The sequence below is a fragment of the Elephantulus edwardii genome, unplaced genomic scaffold (assembly GCF_000299155.1).
Source record: "Elephantulus edwardii isolate Elephantulus edwardi_28Jun2011 unplaced genomic scaffold, EleEdw1.0 scaffold00518, whole genome shotgun sequence".
NCBI lineage: Eukaryota > Metazoa > Chordata > Mammalia > Macroscelidea > Macroscelididae > Elephantulus > Elephantulus edwardii.
In genome coordinates this window covers 122,539-142,453 of record NW_006400268.1, presented here as the reverse complement: position 1 = coordinate 142,453, position 19,915 = coordinate 122,539, and the positions used below count along the sequence as shown (strand labels likewise).

Sequence of the window (19,915 nt, the reverse complement as noted above, 5' to 3'; positions counted from 1 at the left end):
AAATAAATGGAAAAAATGTTCCCTGCTCATGGATAGGAAGACTAAATATAGTGAAAATGACAATCCTACTAAAATTAATCTACGTGTTCAACCCAATTCCTATACAGGTACAAAATTTATTTTTTAAAAAAATAAAAAAAGAAATTGTCAAGTTTATTTCAAGAGGAAAGAGACCTTAAATAAGCAAAGCACTTCCGAAAAACAAAAATGAAGTTGGGGCAGAGCACTCCCTGATCTCAAAACCTACTACACAGCATTAGGAACCAAAACAGCATGGTACTGGTACAATGACAGGCACATAGACCAATGGAGCAGAATTGAAAACCCTGAAATGGACCCATCTGTCTATGGTCAACTGATATTTGACAAGGAAATGAAACCTATCAAATAGGGAAATGACAATCCCTTTAACAAATGGTGCTGGCAAAACTGGACTACTACTTGCAGAAAGCTGAAACAGAATCCACGTCTCATCCCACATACAAAAATTAACTCAAGGTGGATCAGAAACCTGGGAGTAAATCCCCAAACCATAAAGTTGATAAGAAACAAACTGGTATCAATATTAATTGCCTAGTCTATAGTTTAAAGAGAATGCCAAATACAGACAGAAATGCACAATCTGGATCGGAAAAAATTGAAGAATGGGACCTTCTAAAGACTACACCTCTTTGTACATCAAAAATATTTTCCAAGAGAATGAAAGGAAAACCAACTTATTGGGGGTCGGAGGTGGGGCGGACAACCCAAAACCATTTGGCAATACTATTTCAGAAGTGTCTCATATCAAAAGTTCACAGAATCCTACAGGGCCTCCACAAAAAAAAACAAAAAAAGATAATAACAATCACAGAAGAGGCAAAAGACTTGGAAAAAATTTTCATAGAAGAAGATATCTGTATAGCAGACAAATTAAAAAATGCTCAAAATCACTGGTAATAAGAGAGACACAAATCAAAACAACGAGATATAATTTTACCCCAGTAACAGTGGCAAAGTTTAACAGGAGAGCAAGCAATAAATGTTGTTGGAGAGGATCTAATGAAATAGGAACTTTCACACACTGTTGTTGGGATTATAAAATGGTACAACCAATCTGGAAAGCAGGTTAGCATTTCCTCAAAATGTTGGATATAGAAATTTTTTATGACTCAGCTTTTCCACTGCTTGGAATATACCTTATGAAAATGAGAACTATGTCACAAATAGAGACTTAAACACCAATGTTAACAGGGTTATTCACCACCACAAGAACATGGAAACAGCGAAATGTCCAAACACAACTGAATGGATCGATAAATTATGATATATTCACGTGATGGAATATTATGTAGCATTCAGGAGCAATAATTTTGAAAATGCAAGAAGAAAAGATCAAAATGGATGTCAGAAGAGACTCAGAATATTGGTCTCTAGTGTCAAGAAGCCAAAACAAAGGGAAGAAATAAAAAAGTTAAGGAGCTGAATAGAAAACTTCAAAGGGGAGCTTGGGAAGATAAGGCAAAGTATTATAATGAAATGTGCAAGGAGCTGGAGTCTGAAAATCAAAAGGTCCAAACTCAGTGTTTATTATACGCAAGGAACTGAAGAACAAATTTAAGCCACAAATTACAATACTTAAGGATGCTATGGGCAGAATATTGAATGCTTCAGGAAGCAGTAAAAGAAGAGGGAGGGAGTACAGAGTCCTTGTACCAAAAAGAATTGGCTGACACGGAAAAATTTCAAGAAACAATATATGAAAAAGAGGCAATGGTGATGACAGAGGAAGTCTGTTTCAGGCTGCTCTGAAGAACTTTGTAAAAAAATAAAGCCCCAGGAATTGATAGAATACCAACTGATGTATTTCAACAAACCAAGCTGTGCCAAGAAATCTGGAGGACAACTACTTGGCCAACTGATTGGAGGAGACGTGTATTTATTCTCATTTCAAAATAAGGTGACCTGACAGAGGTTGGAAATTATCGAACAATGTGAAGGGAGAAGTTCAAGCTGCTCTGAAAGAATTGGCAAAAAACAAGGCACTAGGAACTGATGGCTTACCAAGTGACATATTTCAACAAACAGATGCTGCCCTGGATGTGTTCACCAAGTTGTGTCAAAAAAAACTAGAGAACAACCACTTGACTAACTGACTGGAAGAGATCTCTATTTGTTCCCATTTCAAAGAAATGTGACTAGACAGAGTGTGAAAACTATCAAACAATATAATTAATATTACATGCAAACAAGATTCTGCTGAAAATTATCCAAAAATGACTGGAACGGCACATCAACAGAGTACTGCCAGAAGTTTAGGCTGAATTTAGAAAAGGCTGCCATACAGGAGATGTTATAGCTAATTTGAGGTGGGTCTTGGCTGAAAGAAGAGAGTACCAGAGGAATGTCTATCTGCGTTGTATTGACAATTCAAAGGAATTTGACTGTGTGGATCATAACAAACTGTGGCTGACTCCGAGAAGAACTGGAATCCAAGAACACTTGAAAGTGCTTGTGTGAAACCTATACTTAGACCAGGAGGCAGTCATCAGAACAGAGCAAGAAAACACTGCATGGTTCAGAAATGGAAAGGGTGCATGCCAGAGATGTGTCCTATCTCTATCTTTTCAATCTATAGGCAGAACAGATTATTCAGGAGGCTGGACTCTATGAGGAGAAATGTGGCATCAGAATTGGAGGAAGAGTCATCAACAATCTGCATTATGCAGATGGCACAACCCTGCTTGCTGAAATTGAGAAGGACCTGATTTGCTTGCTGCAGAAGGTCAAGGACTATAGCCTTAAAGATGGATTGAAACCCAACATCAAGAAACAAAGATTCTCACCACTGAACCAATTGGCAGCATCATGATACTGAAACATCATGAAAACCAAAAGTGAAGTGTCTGCAATTGCTAACAGCTTCCATTTGCTTGGCTTCACAATCAACACTCTTAGCATCAGCATCCAGGAAATTAGAAGATTAATTGAATTGGGAATGTCTGCTCGCAGAGACCCCTTCAAAGTAGTGAAGAGCAACGATGTCAGTCTGGAGACTAAAGTTCACCTGATTCAGGCCATAGTCTTCGCAATAACTTGCTATGCATCAGAAAGCTGGACAATGACTAGGGATGATAGAAGGAGAATTGCTGCCTTTTAGTTGTGGTGATGGAGAAGAGTATCGAATATACCATAGACTGCTAGGAAAACAAATAGGTTTGTCCTAGATAGGGTGAAACTAGGCTGCTCCTTGGAGGCAAGGATTCTGAAGCTCCGTCTGACATACTTTGGAAATGCTGCAAGGTGGGACCAGTCTTTGGACAGGTATGTTATGCTTGGGAGGGTAGAGGGGCAACACAAGAGAGGGGGACCCTCAATAAGATGTATTGATTCAGTGACTGGGGTAATGGGCGTAAGTGTGTTGAAGACAATAAGATTGGCACAGTACACCAGAGCAGGGTGTAGGGATGTGGTATATAGCGTCACTATGAATCGCAAGTGACTCCACAGCATATAACAATAACAGTATCACTAACATCACACACTAGCAAAATCCTGCTGAAGATCATCCAGAAATGACTGGAAAAAAACATGGACAGAGAACAACTAGAAATACAAGCTGGGTTTAAAAGAGGTCGTGGCACCTGAGACATTATTGCCAATGCCAGATAGATCTTGGCAGAAAACAAAGGGTACCAGAGGAGTGTCTATCTGACACTCAGTGTCATAGTCAGTGTGTTTCACTGACTATGCAAAGGCATTTGACTGTGTGTATAAAAACAAACTGTGGCTAACCTTGAGGAGAATGGAAATCCCAGAACACTTGATTGTGCTTATGTGAAACCTATATTTGACCAGGAAGTAGTCCTCAGAACAGAGAAAGGGAACACTGAATGTTTCAAAATCAGGAAAGGAGTGTGTCAGGGATGCATCCTGTCTCCAGACCTTTTCAATTTATATGCAGAATGGATCATTCAGGAGGAATGCTGCATCAGAATTGGAAGAAGACTTATCAACAAACTATGTTATGCAGATGACATAACCCTGCTTGCTGAAACTGAACAAGGTCTGAAGCGCTTCCTGCAGAAGGTCAAGGACTAGTCTTCAATATGGATTGAAGCTTAACATCAAGAAGACAAAGATTCCCACCACTGGGCAAATTGGCAGCACCAGGATAGATGGAGAAGAGATTGAGGTTATTAACAATTACAGCTTTCTCAGCTCCCCAATCAACACTCTTTAACACCTGCAGTCAGAAAACCAAAAGGCAAATTACATTGGGAAAATCTTCTGTCAGCTGTCAGACTTCTCTAAAGTACTGAAAAGCAACGATATCAGCCTAGATACTAAGGTGCGGTGTCCGGGGCTTCCCTCCGCCCTTGCAAACTCGGGCGGACTTGCTATGCATCAGAGAGTTGGATAATCACTAAGGATAACAGAAGAATCAATGCCTTCGAATGGTGGCACTACAGAATAGTCTTGAACATAACCATGGACTGCCAAGAAAACAAATAGGTCTGTCTTGGAGAGGGTGCAACCAAATATGTCCTTGGAGGCTAGGATTTTGAAGTTCCTTCTTACATACTTTGGACATGTAGCCAGGAAAGACTAATTCTTGGAGATGCACAACATGCTTAGAAGGGTGGAGGGGACAGCACAGGAGAGGAAGACCCCATATGAGATGGATTAATGCAGTGACTGGAGAAATGGAGATTGGTGTGTCAGAATTAGTATGACTGGCTCAGGACATGGCAGGCTTCAGAGCTGCTGTAAATAGGTCACAGTAAATGTTTGACTGTTCTTGCTGGATGTTTGAAGGGGAAGCTGACTTATAACTGCTCTGTGGCAAACCTTGTTGGATGATTGAGATTTGACTGCTGAACTAAAACTAGTGCCTAGAATAACTGAGGAATTGTGCCTTATGACCGCTTGATATTCTCTGCCTCTCCTACTCTCCAACTTCCTTCCATAATAAACCTTAATAAACATTGTTGATTCCATAACTGTGGATCTATGAGTCAGGAATGAATAAAAAAGCCCTCTTGCTGTTGTTGTGGCTCTAGAAGCACATGGGGCTGGGCTACAGGCTATCTGCTTTATACTCTGGGGAAGTGCGGAACTGTGCTACTCTTACTCCATCTGTCTCTTTCAGAAAGATGCTCACGGCCCTGTGCCTGCATGTACCATTTTATTCTCTTTAGAAAGGATCCACATCTCATACCATACACAAAAATCAACACTTGGTGGATCAAAGTTCTAGGGTAAAGCCCAAAACCATAAGGATCATAAAAGAAAAAACAGGACCAAACATAGAAGGCATAGTCTATATATACACAGGTTAGCAAACACAGCCCAAAATGCACAAACAGGAGAGGATTATATTTGTGAATGGGACTTTATAAGGATTAAGACCTTTTTACACCAAAACCTTTTTCTAATAGTTGAAAAGTAAACCTAAAGACTGGGGGGGGGGGGGAGGAGAACCAAACAAACAACAAAACAAAACCATTTTGCAGTAATAGCTCAGATAAGGGTCTCCAGAAGGAAAAGATAACCCAATCACAAAATGGGCAAAAGACATGATAAGACTTTTATAAAGGAAGACATTCAGATATCAGACAGACACATGGAGAAATGCTCAAAATAACAGCAATAAGAGAGATGCAAATCAAAACAACAATGAGGGTATATTCCAAGTAGTGGAATAGCTGGGTCATATGGAATTTCTATCTTCAGTTTTTTGAGGAAGCACCAAACTGCCTTCCAGAATGGTTAAACCATTTTACAATCCCACCAACAATGTATGAGTTCCTTTCTCACCACATCATCTCCAACATTTATTACTTGCTACCCTGTTAAACTTTGCCATTGTTCCTGGAGTGAAATGGTACCTCATTGTGGTTTTTATTTGCACCTCTCTTATTTCCAGTGATTTGGAGCATTTCTTCATGTGTCTATTTGCCATCTGAATATCTTCCCCTGTGAAAATTCTTTTCATGTCTTTTGCCCATTTTGTAATTGGGTTATCAATCTTTTCCTTGTGAAGGCCTAGGAGTAGTCTGTAAACTTTCATTATAAGACTCTTGGCTGAGATAGTATTACCAAACATTTGTTCTATATGACCCAGCTGCTCCATCTAACATACTTTGGACATGTTGTAAGGAGGGACCGGTCCTTGGAGAAGGACATCATGCTTCGGAGGGTGGAGGGACAGCGCAGGAGGGCAAGGCCCTCTATGAAGTGGATTGATTCAGTGACGGGCGTAATTAGGATGGGAGTGTCAGAGACAGTGCAATTGGCACAGGACAGAGCAGACTTTAGGGCTGTTGTACACAGGGTCACTATGAGTCGGAAGCGACTCAATGGCACATACTCAACAACAACAACATTTCACTACTTGGAATATACCCTGAGAAAATAAGAACTGAGGCACAAATGGAGATTTGTACACCAATGTTCATAGCAGTATTATTCACCATCGCAGAACCATGGAAACAGCCCAAATATCCAACCACTAACAAACGGATTAACAAACTTTGGTATATCCACGCAACAGAATACTACACAGCACACAAGAGCAGTGATTTTGTAAATTATTACCTAACTTGGGAGGAACTGGAGAGCATTATGCTGAGTGAACTAACTCAGTCCCACTAGAAAAATATTGTATAAAACCATTATTGTACAATGAGTATAAGAATCCAAAGGGGATGGGGGAGGGTGGAAGCAGAGGGAGGAGGATTTGCAGGGGGAGGGGGTGATTAATCATGGAGTTGTACAATTTGATAGGGGAGTGTGAGGGAAATTGGAAATTGGAAGAACAGTTCTCAAAAAGAATGTAATTTTACAAATAATCTAGTATAAAATAAGAAACAAGAAAACGTTTTTTTTTTAAAAAAACAAAGCAAAAAACCCAATAATGAGATACCATCTCATCCAAGTAGTAATGGCAATGTTTAATAGGACAGAAGCAGTAAATGTTGGAGAAGATGTGGAGAGAATGGAACTTTCATATATTGCTGGTGTGATTGTATAATGGTACAAACACTCTGGAGGGCAGCTTAGCATTTCCTAAAAACAAAACAAAACAAAGCAAAACCAAAAAAAACTCAACAACACTGAACACAGAAATTCCAAATGAAAAAAAAAAAAAAGAAATTCCCAATGACTTAGCTAATCCCAGTTATGAATATACCCCAAGAAAAATAGACCCGAGACATAAATATTTGTATGGCTATGTTCATAGCTTTGTTATTCACAAGAGCAAGTAAATGGAAATAGTCCAAATGTCCATCAACAACCTAATGGATTGAGAAATTGTAGTAATCAAAATATTGAGCACTAAAGAGCTTCATAAAATACTGTATAACATGGGTATGTCTAGAGAGCATTATACTGAGTGAACTAGCTCAGTTTCATAAGGACAAATATTGAGTAAATTGTACTTCTCCAGCCCAGTCTCACACTCAGCCTGCTTCCAGTCTTGAAAGTACCCCCATCAATGCCATCTTGGCTGGGACACTTAACAGGTGAACTTGACAAGTGCTCGGTGTGCAACAACTTCCTCCCCAGCCCAGTCCTGCTCTCATCCTGCCTCCAGTCTTGGAACCACTCCTTGGGCCACTGGAACTGGACAGTGTTCTTCACCTTGCAGAACCTATTTCCTACACTCAGCTGTATTTTGTGAGCTCAGTGACATGAAAGAAATTAAGGCAAGGTGAGCTGACCCTCCTTCTTCTGGAGCAGTGAGCTCCCCACCCAAGGTACACAGACCAAAGACCTGTTAGATACCAAACAAAAAGTTAAAAACCAACAACCCCGAAACAACCCTAGCACAGTAATGACATAGAAGAAAGAGATTACATCGCAGTCAACATAAAACCAAAACAAGATTTCACCCCATAAAAGTAACAAAAATACATAATCAATTGATTTTGGGAAACCAGAAAGTCTGATGGAACTCCATGACACAAATTCAATAGAACAATGATTGAGTATTTTAATGCGTAAAAGTAAAACTCGAAGAATTGCACAAATCTACAAGCAAAAGCCAAAAGGAACTTAGAAAAACAATTGAAGACAATGCAGATAAAGCAGAGGATATTAGAAACCCTAGAAAATAAGAGACTGCAATCCAGAATATTAAGACCAGCGCCTCTGAAGCTGTCAACATGCTGTGGGGACAGATGAGCAGAATGGAAGAGATAGAACTTAGAATCATCAAAATAGGAGAGAAAGTTCTCAGCACTGATTTGCTAGAGGAAAAAGCAGAGTCAAAAAGGAAGGAAAGTGAAGAAAACCTAAGAATAATGTGGGACACCATCAAGAAGAACATGCACATAACTGGAATATCAGAACAAGAAGAAGCAAGAAAAGACAGTGAGAATGTTGTGGAAAATTTACTTAAGGAAAACTTTCAAGGAACAATGAAGAATAAGAGAATACACATGCAAGAATCTGAGTGAACTCTATATAGAGTGGACTCCAAAAGAAAAACACCAAGGTATATCATGGTCAGATTAGCCAGAATCAAAGATAAGGAGAGAATTCTGAAAACAGCTAGGGAAAAATGAAGAGTAACTTATAACAGAGAGCAATTAGGATTAAACACCAATTTCTCAGCAGAAAACAATGTGAAACGTGAGCAAGGAAACAGAAGAAATACATATACCAAACATTTAAAGAACACAACATTCAACCTAGAATATTTTACCCAGCAAAATGGTCCATCAAATATGACAGAGAGATCAAGATATTCTCAGAAAAACAGAGCCTAATGGAGTTTGTAAAAATGATACCAGAATTTCAGGAAATATTGAAGGAAATCATTCTTACAGTGATGTTGCAAAAAGGAGTATGGACCACAGTAACCAGTAACAACACCAAAATAACATGACAAAATGATAGTAATAAAACCTCGCCTGTCAAGAATTACACTGGATGTGAATTATTTAAATGCTCTAGTGAAGAGAAAAAGAGTAGCGGATTGGATTAAAAACAAAACAAAACAAACAAATTAAAAAAACCCCAAAACTCATCAATATCTGTCTACAAGAAATACAATTAAAAAATGAAACTAAAGACTGACTAAAAATCAAAGGGTAGAAAAAATATACCAAGCAAATAGTAACCAGAAAAAAGCTGGAGTAGCAATATCAATATAAATCTCTGATGAAATAGATTTCAGTGTAAAAACTATCACAAAGGAGAAGAAGAGGTATTATATAAATGGTATATATGAAGGTCAATAGAACAAGAGGACATAACCATAATTATCATCTAGCACAAAATGACAGACCTGCAAAGCACACAAAGCAAACCTTAATAGATCTAGAAAAAGTACTAGACAATACCACTATAGTAGAAAGAAACTTTAATACCCAACTCGCAAGGAAAGATAGGACTATCAGAAAGAAACTCAACGAAAATACTTAAAAGAATTAAACCACACAATCAGCCAACTTGATTTTACAGATATATGCAGACTAATGCACCCCCTAAAAGATGAGTCTACATTCTTCTCCAGTGCACACAGAACATTCACCAGAATTGATCATTTATTGGGTCACAAAGCAAGTCTCAATACTTTAAAATACATAGAAATAATACAAACCATTTTCTTAGACCAGAGCTCTAGAAAACTAGAAATCAACAAGAGGATAAAAGAGAGGGAAAAAAAAAAAACCCACAAAAAAACCAACCATACAACTGGAGGCTGCACAATACCATGCTCGAACATAAATGGGAAATAGAAGAAATAAAATTTAAAAAATTTAAAAGTTTCTTTAAACAAATAACAATAAAATCACAATTTAACAAAAATCTCTGGGATACAGAAAAAGCCATATTTTGATGTCAATTCATAGCAATAAGCAAACATCAAAAGGGAAGAAAAAAATTATGATTATTTAACTCAACATCCACAATAACCAGAAAAAGAACAGCCAAAAAAAAAAAAAAAAAAAAAAAACCCTGACAACCTCTAAAAGATATGAAATTATAAAAATTAGGGCAGAAATGAATGTAACAGGAAAACAACTGAAATTAGCAAAGAGACCATGAGTTGGTTTTTAAAAAAGGTAAATAAAATTGCCCAAACACTAGCAAAGATAACAAAGGAAAAGAAAGAGGCAAACAATTCAAATAAGAGATGAAAGAAGCAATGTCACAACAGAATCAAATGAAATTAAAAGATTAACAACAGAGTATTGTGAAAAATTATACCCAAACAAATGAGAACCTAAATGAACAAATACTTAGAAACCCACAATCTATCCAAACTGACACAGATTGAAGCACACCACTTGAACAGACCCAACACAAAGAAGAAATTGAACAGGTAATAAGACATTTTCCAATTTAAAAAAAGCCCTGTACCAGATGGTCTTACTAGTGAGTTCTATCAAACATTCAAAGAACTGTCACCAATTCTACATAAAGTATTTCGGAAAATATTCCCTAATTTCAAATACTACTAAAAAGTTGTGATGGTCAAGGCAGCATGGTGTTGGTACAGCAACAAACAAATAGATTAATGAAATTGATCTGAGGTCTTCTTCTCCTGTGCTGTCTCTTCACCATACTAATGCAAAGATATCATGGGTAACTTTAACCAGAAAAATATTTAGAAAGTACTACCTTTTGCATGCTTTAGCTAGTTAAACTAGTGTTATACCTAAATATGTGGGAACAACCTTAATCCATTTCTATAGAATGGAAAAAAAATTCTTTTTGTAGAGTGAAAAAGTAGAAATGTTACAAATTTTAGCCTTTGGGAGAAAAGAAAAACAAATAAGTGGTAATTATTTTCTAAAAATTACAGAAAATTTACTTATAAATACCTGGAAAAACAGGTGAACCTACTATTTTCACCAAATCTTGGGACAAACGAAATCCTCTTGGCATTTGTATCGAATCACCAACTATTAAAAGCAAACATGAGAAACTATTATTAATTTGTAGAAATTCCGATATCTCTACACCAATTTTATTCCTTTTTATTTCTCCTAAAAAAATAAATTTAATTACTGCTTTCACATTCTACTATATCTCATTTCTAGCTTTTCTTACATCCACACAGAAAAACACTCTTTATTTTCAAAGTTTCAATTCCATGCCACTTCAACAACCAAATCATAAATTCCTTCCTGATTAGACCTCTTGTCTTTTTCATTTATTTCTGCTATAGTACATGATTTTGTTTTACACACAGTGCAACCAAGGTGCTTCCAGAAGCAAGGATGGTGAAACTTCATCTCATTTATTTTGAGCATATTGTTAGGGGTCAGTTCTTGGAAAAGACATCATGCTTGGGAAGATGAAGGATCAGTGACAAGAGGAGAAGATCCTCAAGAAGATGGATTGACCCAGTAACTGTAATAATAGGTTCAAGTACATCAGAGATGATGAAGATGGAATAGGATAGGACAAAGTTCAGATCCATTGTTCACAGAGTTGTCATGGGCCATAATTGACTTGATGGCACCTAACAATACCACTATCATATATCACAGTAACTCTCTTGTAACAGAAAATTTCACCATCCTTGTCTCTAAGAAGCACCCTGGTTACATTTCCTCTAAAATAGACTTGTTTATTCTTTTGAAAGGCCATGGGATATTCAGCACTCTCGTCCAACATCATAATTAAAAGGAATTTAATCTTCTTCTATCATAATTCTTCACTTTTTAACTTTTCAGTGTATACACACAAAGCAAAGAAAACGCAATGGCTTGAATCAGACACATGTTAGTTTTTCAATTGTCACACTTCCCTTTACCACTCTGGAAGGGTCCCAGACAGCAAATTTTCCCAATACATGTCTTTTGATTTAACTATTGCTTTACTTGGGGAAGCTCTAGAAGTTTTCCTATTCACATAATGATACTATTAGTAATTCCAGCTTTAAACAGTTGTATAATAAGTAGATAAAATAGCATTTAAATTGCAAAATTATACATAAATATAAGCTCTTTAATATTCATAGTGTATCTATTTCTTATATTCTTTTTATGGAATTAATTATACCCCCCAAATCTGTATTGTAAATCTTGACTTTGTGCCTGTTAAATAATCTCATCTGAGAATGTGCTGTCTTTCTTATGATAATGAAATAGGATTAGTACAGAATGTGTTTTAAATCAATTTCTTTAGAGACATAAACAAAACTAAAAAATTCAAACTTACTGCCACTGCGTCAGAATCAACTCATAAGACCCTCTAGTTGTTTTTCAAAAGGTTGTAAATTGCAAGAAAGAAGATAATCCATCTTGCTGCTTCTGAGCAGCTGGAGGACTAAATATACCAGAGAGGTACTATCTTTGGCTTAGCCTGACAACTCTCTGGAGACGTTGTAACAAGATTACTTAAAATAAATTTAAAGAACAGCAAGAGAAGCAAAAATGGAGAAAGAGAGAGAATAAGCATCACGAATACTGCACAGGTACAGAGCCTGTAAAGATACAAACCTTTTCTCTAACAAAGGGAGAGAAGCTTTTCTCTAGGGCAAGTACCCTGAACTTTGACTTTAGTCTCCTAAACAGTGAAAAAATTAACTTCTGCTTATTAAAGCCATGCACTTATGGTATTTCTATTATAGCAGTACTAAATAAGATAACCTGTATGTGTCTGATTTTATTATTTTATCAAAAGATTAAATAAAAAACATATGATCTAGTCCAATCTGACTCATAGCAACCCTCCACTGAGTTTCTTGTAAATCTTCACAGGAGAGGGCTGGTTGGTGGAGTTGTTTATTGTTTAGGCTAACAGTCTGATGCATTACTCTCTGCATGATGTAACTAAAAAAAAGAAAACACATCCTATAGTGTTTGGATAAAATAATGACTCATGTTTAAGGGGCATTATGTTACTACAGGGCAATTAAAGAGGAATCATTGACTATTCTAGTATTTATAGAGGATAATAGTTCTTGAGTTCTTGATACCTAGGCTTTTAATTATCTTTGGAATATCATAAATCAGTCTATGTCTCCCATTTCTCTTCCCTATACATCTCCAAACCTCTTTATACTTAAGAGTCTTGAAGAATTTTTCTCATTCTTTATACTCTGTGCAATTTTTAAAAACTTTAAATAATATGTTTTGCATTTTATTTCTCAGTTTCAGGAGGTGCTTTGCTTTTAAAGAAGTTGAAATTTGAACTCAGAATAATTAAACCTAAAACTTCATAGTTTAATGACAGCACAATTAAGCTAACACTTTTCTTTAGTGTGTGTTCATCATTGTCTTTGAGAGATAGGAAAAGTGTTTCAGTTCTCTGGATACAAAAAAACAAAGCAAATGGTGTTGGCAACATGTCAAAATTTAAAACAGAATCCAGCCCTTCTTGCAGCTTACAGCTAAAACCAACAGATGGCGTTCAACCATCACGGATAATGTCAAAGTAGCTTCGAGCTAATGCTGACATCTATTTGAATACTAGACACAGTATGTCATTACATCAACTAAGAAGAAATTAGTTAACACATTAAAATATAAAGATGGTCCATGAACTAAACTAGGGAGTTCGTTCATTGCCAATTTAACTTTAAAGCGTCAGATCTATATGCTTTAACTGTATCATCTAGTTACATGTTAAGTTTCCCATACACTGTCTCTCTATATGAATGTAGAGTTAACTTGCAGGCTTCTATAGAAAAATGAAATTATTGTTCAGGTTGAGGAAGCATAGTACTGAGGCTCAGGAAACCATTTCTCTGGAGCTCTGCTTCCCAAAGTGGGGCTCAGGGTCCAAAGCATCTACTCTTGAAAATGTTCAGAAACTAAAACCAGTGGGGCCCAGGGCTGGCAGCAGCATCAGCACCTCTCGGGGGAGATGTTTGGAAACCTCAGATAAGGGGACTGTGTTTACCAGGGAAGGCAGTCCAGCAGCTTGGACAATCTGCTGGTCACTCCCATGCCTATTTCCATCTCAGAACCTGTCCCCAGCAAACAAGGTGTGTGAGCGGGTTCTACTCTTCTGATTTGATCCAGAAAAGGTCGTGTGTGCTGAGTGTGAGCGCAGGTTTCCCCCGCCCCATGGCCTCTGTGGCCCCACAGAGCAGGAACGAATAATGTTTCCTGCTGTTCTGCAGGACCTTGTGCTGACAGAAGTGTGCTGAGCATTGGATTCACTATGCCAGGGAGGGTATTAATTAGCTCTGTCGGGTCTGTTTTTTGAGGGAGGAAAGTGGAATGTGAGTGGTGGAGATACAAAATTAACAGAACGTAATGTTTAAATACTCTCCAGCAAACCGCACGCTGGAAGTGAACAGGTACAGGCCGGGGCGGGGATTCTGACCGGGCTCCCAGCAATCCCTCTCTGCAGGCCTCGCCTGATGCCTGAAGACCGCGCCCCTCCCTGTGCCTCACCTGACATGGATACAGGCCCAAGGCAGGTCGCCAGAACCAGGAGGGCAGCAGGCCAGAGGCGCCAGGGGCCCGCAAATCGGGCTTGTCTCCAGCCCCGCCTTGCCGGGCCGCGGCTAGATGCCTCCATCCACATGGGGCCGCCTCAACCAATGCACAGAAGATCGTTAGGATAAGGCCTTCAGCTAAGGGCCGCACGCGCCTACGCGCCTACGGGAGCTGGCAGGTCACAAGCCGGAAGCGGGAGGCAGCACTTCCCCCTCACATGCCAGGGACCAGTTGAATAAAAGTGCACACCTTAAGAAGTGAAAAAGAAAAAAAAAAAAAAAAAAAGAGTAGGTTTTCTCAGTGGGTCTTTTTGTGGCTGGAAGCGCTGGGCGCCCCTTCTGCCTCGCATGCCAGGGCTGAGGAGATTTGCTCTCTCAGCAGGGCTTTTGAGTCCGGAAGTGCAGGGTGTGACTTCTGTCTCCTATACCTGAACCTGGGAGCTGGGTTCCTTAAGCAGGGTGTTACCAGCCAAGTTGGATGATCTAGGCTTCCTGAGGGAAGTTGTGGACAGTAAGCCATGGGCCTCACGAGATTGCTACCCCCCAAGGAATCAGAGAAAAGAAACGCAGTTTGAGGAAGATTCTGAACCTGGAAGAGGAAGATTGGGTTCTGTGAGTCTGCAGGCAGTGACAGACAAAAGTGGTGAAGGCCTGTTGGCCATCGCTGACCCACAAGTACTCCTTAGCGGGAGCATGGACGCTTGGATGATTGGCTGGAACAACTAATATACAACAAAGCTGTCCTTCAATCTCTGGAATTTCATTTGAAGATGAATGTGGCATATATGGTGGGATGAAAAGCAGGCTACAGGGCCCCACAGCTACTTGATGATAAAACCCTACCTGAAATTGACTCTCCAACATAGATAAAATTGTTGTTGTTTAGTACCATTGAGTTGGAACCGACCCAGAGCTAGCTGACCCTTGAGTGGGTTTTCAGAGGCAGTTAAAAGCACGGGTGTTGGTTGCCCATCCTTCTCTCTTGGAGCAGCTGTCGATTTGAACCCTGTGTCTTTGGAATCACAGTGCATTTTCTTACCTCTAGGCCACCAGAGCACCTAGAGAGAATTGTTGTTGTTGTTGTTGTTGATTGCCATAGCGACTCCATGAACAAAAGACCTGAAGACCTTCCACAACCTTTGCCGGTTTATCAAAGTTCACAGTTTCCAGAGGCAAGGCGCGAAAATTAAAAGGTGCAAAACCTTGTATACTAATTGACATATTTCAGTTCATAGATGCTGCCCTGGATGTGCTAACCAAGTTGTGCCAAGAAATCTGGAGAACGACCACTTGGCCAACTGACTGGAAGAGATCTATAGTTGTTCCTATCCCAAAGAAAGGTGACCCAACAGAATGTGGAAACTACAGAACAATCTCGCTGATTTCACATGCAAGCAAGATTTTACTGAAGATTATCTAAAAACGACTAGAATAGCACATCAGCAGAGAACTACCAGAAGTCCAGGCTGGATTTAGAAGGGGTCGTGGTACTAGGGATATTGTAGCTGATGTTAAATGGATCTTAGCTGAAAGCAGGGAATACCAGAGGAATGTCTATCTGTGTTTCATTGACTATGCAAAGGCATTTGACCGTGTGGGTCATTACAAACTATGGCTGACTCTGAGAAGAATGGGAATCCCAGAACACTTGATCGTTCTAATGCAAAACCTATACTTGGACCAGGAGGCAGTCATCAGAACAGAGCAAGGGAACACTGCATGGTTCAAAATTGGGAAGGGAGTACGCCAGGGATGCATCCTATATCCACACCTTTTCAACCTATATGCAGAACAGATTATCCGGGAGGCTGGGCTCTATGAGGAGAAATGTGGGGTCAAGATTGGTGGACGATTTATCAACAATCTGCGTTATGCGGATGACACAACCCTGCTTGCTGAAACTGAGGAGGACCTGAAGCACCTGCTGCAGAGTGTCAAGGACTGCAGCCTACAATATGGATTGAGGCTCAATGTCAAGAAGACAAAGATTCTCACCACTGGACCAATTGGCAGCATCAGGATGGATGGTGAAGAGATTGAGATTGTACACAGCTTTAGTTTGCTTGGCTCCATAGTCAACAGTCTTGGCACCAGCAGCCAGGAAATTAAAAGGCGCATTGCCATGGCAAAGTCTGCTGTTACGGACCTATCCAAAGTACTGAAGAGCAATGGTGTCTCTCTGGAGACTAAGGTGTGTCTGCTATCACTTGTTATGCATCAGCGAGTTGGACAATGACTAAGGAGGATAGAAGGAGAATTGATGCTCTTGAGCTGTGGTGCTAGAGAAGAGTATTGAGGGTACCATGGACTGCTAGGAAAACAAACAGATTTGTCCTGGAAAGGGTTAAACCGGGTGGCTCCTTAGAGGCAAGGATTCTGAGGCTCCATCTAACATACTTTGGACATGTTGTGAGGAGAGACTGGTCCTTGGAGAAGGACATCATGCCTGGGAGGGTGGAGGGACAGCGCAGGAGGCGAAGGCCCTCTATGAGGTGGATTAATTCTGTGACTGCGATAATCGAGATGGGAGTTTCAGAGACAGTGCGATTGGCACAGGACAGAGCAGAGTTTAGGGCTGTTGTACATAGGGTCGCTATGAGTCGCAAGTGACTCGACGGCACATAACAACAAACAACAAAAAGCTGTGTGTGTTGTGTACTGCGTGCCTTCAAGTTGGCCATCGTTAACCCTTCAACAGGCCTTAAAAAGCTATACATCTAAAGGGAGGTGATTGTTCATCTTTCTCCCACAGAGCACATGCTGGATTCCAACTCCATAACTTGGGTATTGCAGTGTAACTTCTCATCACGAGGCCACCAGTGCTCTCCAGAGATAACTGTAGTCAGATTCTGTTTCTTAGAACTTGAAAAATAAATTTTCCGTAAGTTCTGCAACAAAAAGGAATTACTTAAAAAGAGATACAAAAGGGAATTTTTTTATGTAAAAGGTACGAATACAGGAAAAAATAATGTTTGAACAACTGCAGTTAGCACCTAATAAGAATGTATTATCAACCTTTTTTCCAAGAAATGTGGCATCTAAAACCTTGCACTAGTTAGAAAATGCTTTTGAGGAGAGATTTCCAAATGGCTGTCTGGATGCCTAATTCAGCTTCCCAATTTTTTTGAGTATTTGCTACGCATCTGAAAGTTGAACAATGACTAAAGATGGCAGGAGAAAAATTGATGATTTTGGTCTTTTTTGAGGAAAGTGCTGAATATCACATGAACTGCCAAAAGAACAAATCTGTCTTCTAGAAAGTAGAACGAGGGTGCTCCTTACAGGCTAGAATGGTGAAATTTTGTCTCATATTTTGGATGTGATGTCAGGAGGAAATAGACACAATGGAAAAATATATAATGCAGAGAGGTGGAGAGTCAGTGACGCAGTTTAATAGTGGTAGGTGAAGGTTGGCACAAGTTAAGACAAGTTTCAAATCTGTGGTCCATAGGGTCACTATGAGTTGCAGTCAACTAGATGGAACATAACATCACTTGTTTGTCAATTTCTCACAAACTTAGAATTTATGTGAGAGCTAAATATTCTAGTTCTAACACAAATATCACATTTCCTTGCAGTATTAAAATTGGTGCAACTGATGAATTATTTATGTATGCATAGTAAGGGTCTTTTCTGTGCCACCATCTTAGTGTCAATATCTTGGTTTGTTCTAGGCCTTCAGACAGAAATTTTTAAGACTGTTGTATGGAAAGGAGAAGAATAGCTGAACCGAGACAAGAACAGAAGCAGTGAGTAAAGGGTATGTAAATATCCTTTAAAAGCCTTTTGTAAACAAGTAAATGGAAGTGATTTTTTCATATTCCTTAAATAAACTCAAAGAATTAATGGATTGTTAGTAAACTACATTGAGCACAACTTATTGAATAGAATTATTTCTCCAGAGGTTCTTTCTAGTCTATATAAGCTGGGAGTTAAATTTAGGTAATTCTGATATGTTTCTTAAAAATAAATCAGAATAAAAAAAAATCAGAATAATCTGCATCTACCCAGCATTTTAGTCAAGATCTTAATATTCCTTTGAGCAAATCATTCATTTTGTTAGATCTTAGTTATATTTTTTAAACAAGTTTGAAATTCCTATCATTTTTGGGAACATCACAGTAGAATTTAAAGGAATTTTAAATTAGAATGTGTAAAAGCTGTATTTGACTTACTTCTAAAGATTAGATAGATCATTTAACAGGACAGTTGTTAGTTGCCTTTGAGTTGATTTGAACTTATACAAACAATGCAGAGTTTAACTGCTCCAAAGGATATGCAGGCCATATAACCTTTAAGAAGTAAGTCATCGGCCCTGTCTTCCACAATGCCTGAGTGGGTCCCAGCTGCCAAATGCATTCAGCTATTATGTGACCATTTGGCAGCTGAATGCTTAAACATTTGTGGAACCCAGGTTCTCCTAATAAAGCCATGTTATTGTTGTTATGTACTGCCTAGTCAGAACTGAGTCATAGATGATCCTCCAGTGGGTTTTCAGAGGCAATTCATCAGATGGCTAGAGATTGTTCGTCTTTTTCCCATGGAGCGCCTGGTACACAAGCTTCTGAGGTGGGAGTGCATATATATATTAACTTTTTCTGTCAATTCAAATTCATTTAAGAAGCAAGTGTTACATATTATAGTTTATATATCTTTTAAGTAAATCATTATATTCACATATTTCTAGTGAATATATTGCCACTATATTGTTGTTCTTACTGAATACCAGCTTGTCCATAAAATATTAAACCTAAAAGCAATATCAACTCATGGCAGTGTTATGGATTTCAGAGTATATCTATTCTCCATGGAGTTTTCATTGATTGTAAGGCTTTGAAAAGTATATGACCAGGTTTATATTCTGATGCTGATTCAAACTACCAACCCTGTGATATATAGCAAAGTACAAACCATTGATATGGAAAGGCATAATGGCAAAACTTAGAAATAAATAATAAATGAAATAGAGCATTGAAGAAGTGCTATAATGGAAATATCACTGCCAAGATTATTTTTGTTTTTCCTAGGAATCAAATTATGATGTGTAATAATTGGTCCAGTGTGTTACAGTTCTGTTACCAGGCAACAACTCTTACCTCCCTCACCGCACATCCATACTCTAGTCTTAATCTTTTCTTGCTCTGTTTTTATTTATTAGAGAAAAAAAACCCATGTTTACAGAAAAGAAAAACTTACTCTACAGATATTTGGAAGCTTAACTACTATATGCTTATTAACCCTAATCTTGGGAATTGCTGGAAATCTAGTATTGTGAAGAGTTAGTGCGAAAAGTCATCAGAAGCACTTAATTTGTAATTAAAAAATTGTCAAGAATAAAGGCCAAAGATATGGATTCACATGGTATACCTAGAAAGATAAGTATCCCTAAAGGGTTTACCCCTTCAGTAACCATGGGTGTTGATAAATTGGATTATCCACACTACTGTGATCTCTTGATATGAATAAGTCATTGATTAGGCCAGGAGCTGATTGTGGAACAGACCACCAACTACTCATATG

The 19,915-nt window shown here is 38.6% G+C and overlaps 2 protein-coding genes across 2 annotated transcripts in view; one reads left to right on the top strand and one right to left on the bottom strand.

Moving 5' to 3' along the window:
- The window catches only part of ZPBP (zona pellucida binding protein), a 223,729-nt gene extending 209,245 nt beyond the window's left edge, over positions 1 to 14,484 (bottom strand). Inside the window, exon 1 of the mRNA XM_006903138.1 lies at positions 14,352 to 14,484. Within this exon, the coding sequence (XP_006903200.1) occupies positions 14,352 to 14,484 (133 nt within the window). The remainder of the gene's footprint in view (positions 1 to 14,351) is intronic.
- A 5,322-nt stretch (positions 14,485 to 19,806) lies between these two features.
- Positions 19,807 to 19,915, top strand: part of LOC102869060 (chromosome unknown open reading frame, human C7orf72) — a 64,563-nt gene continuing 64,454 nt past the window's right edge. Inside the window, 1 exon segment of the mRNA XM_006903741.1 lies at positions 19,807 to 19,840. Coding sequence (XP_006903803.1) covers positions 19,807 to 19,840 — 34 coding nt within the window.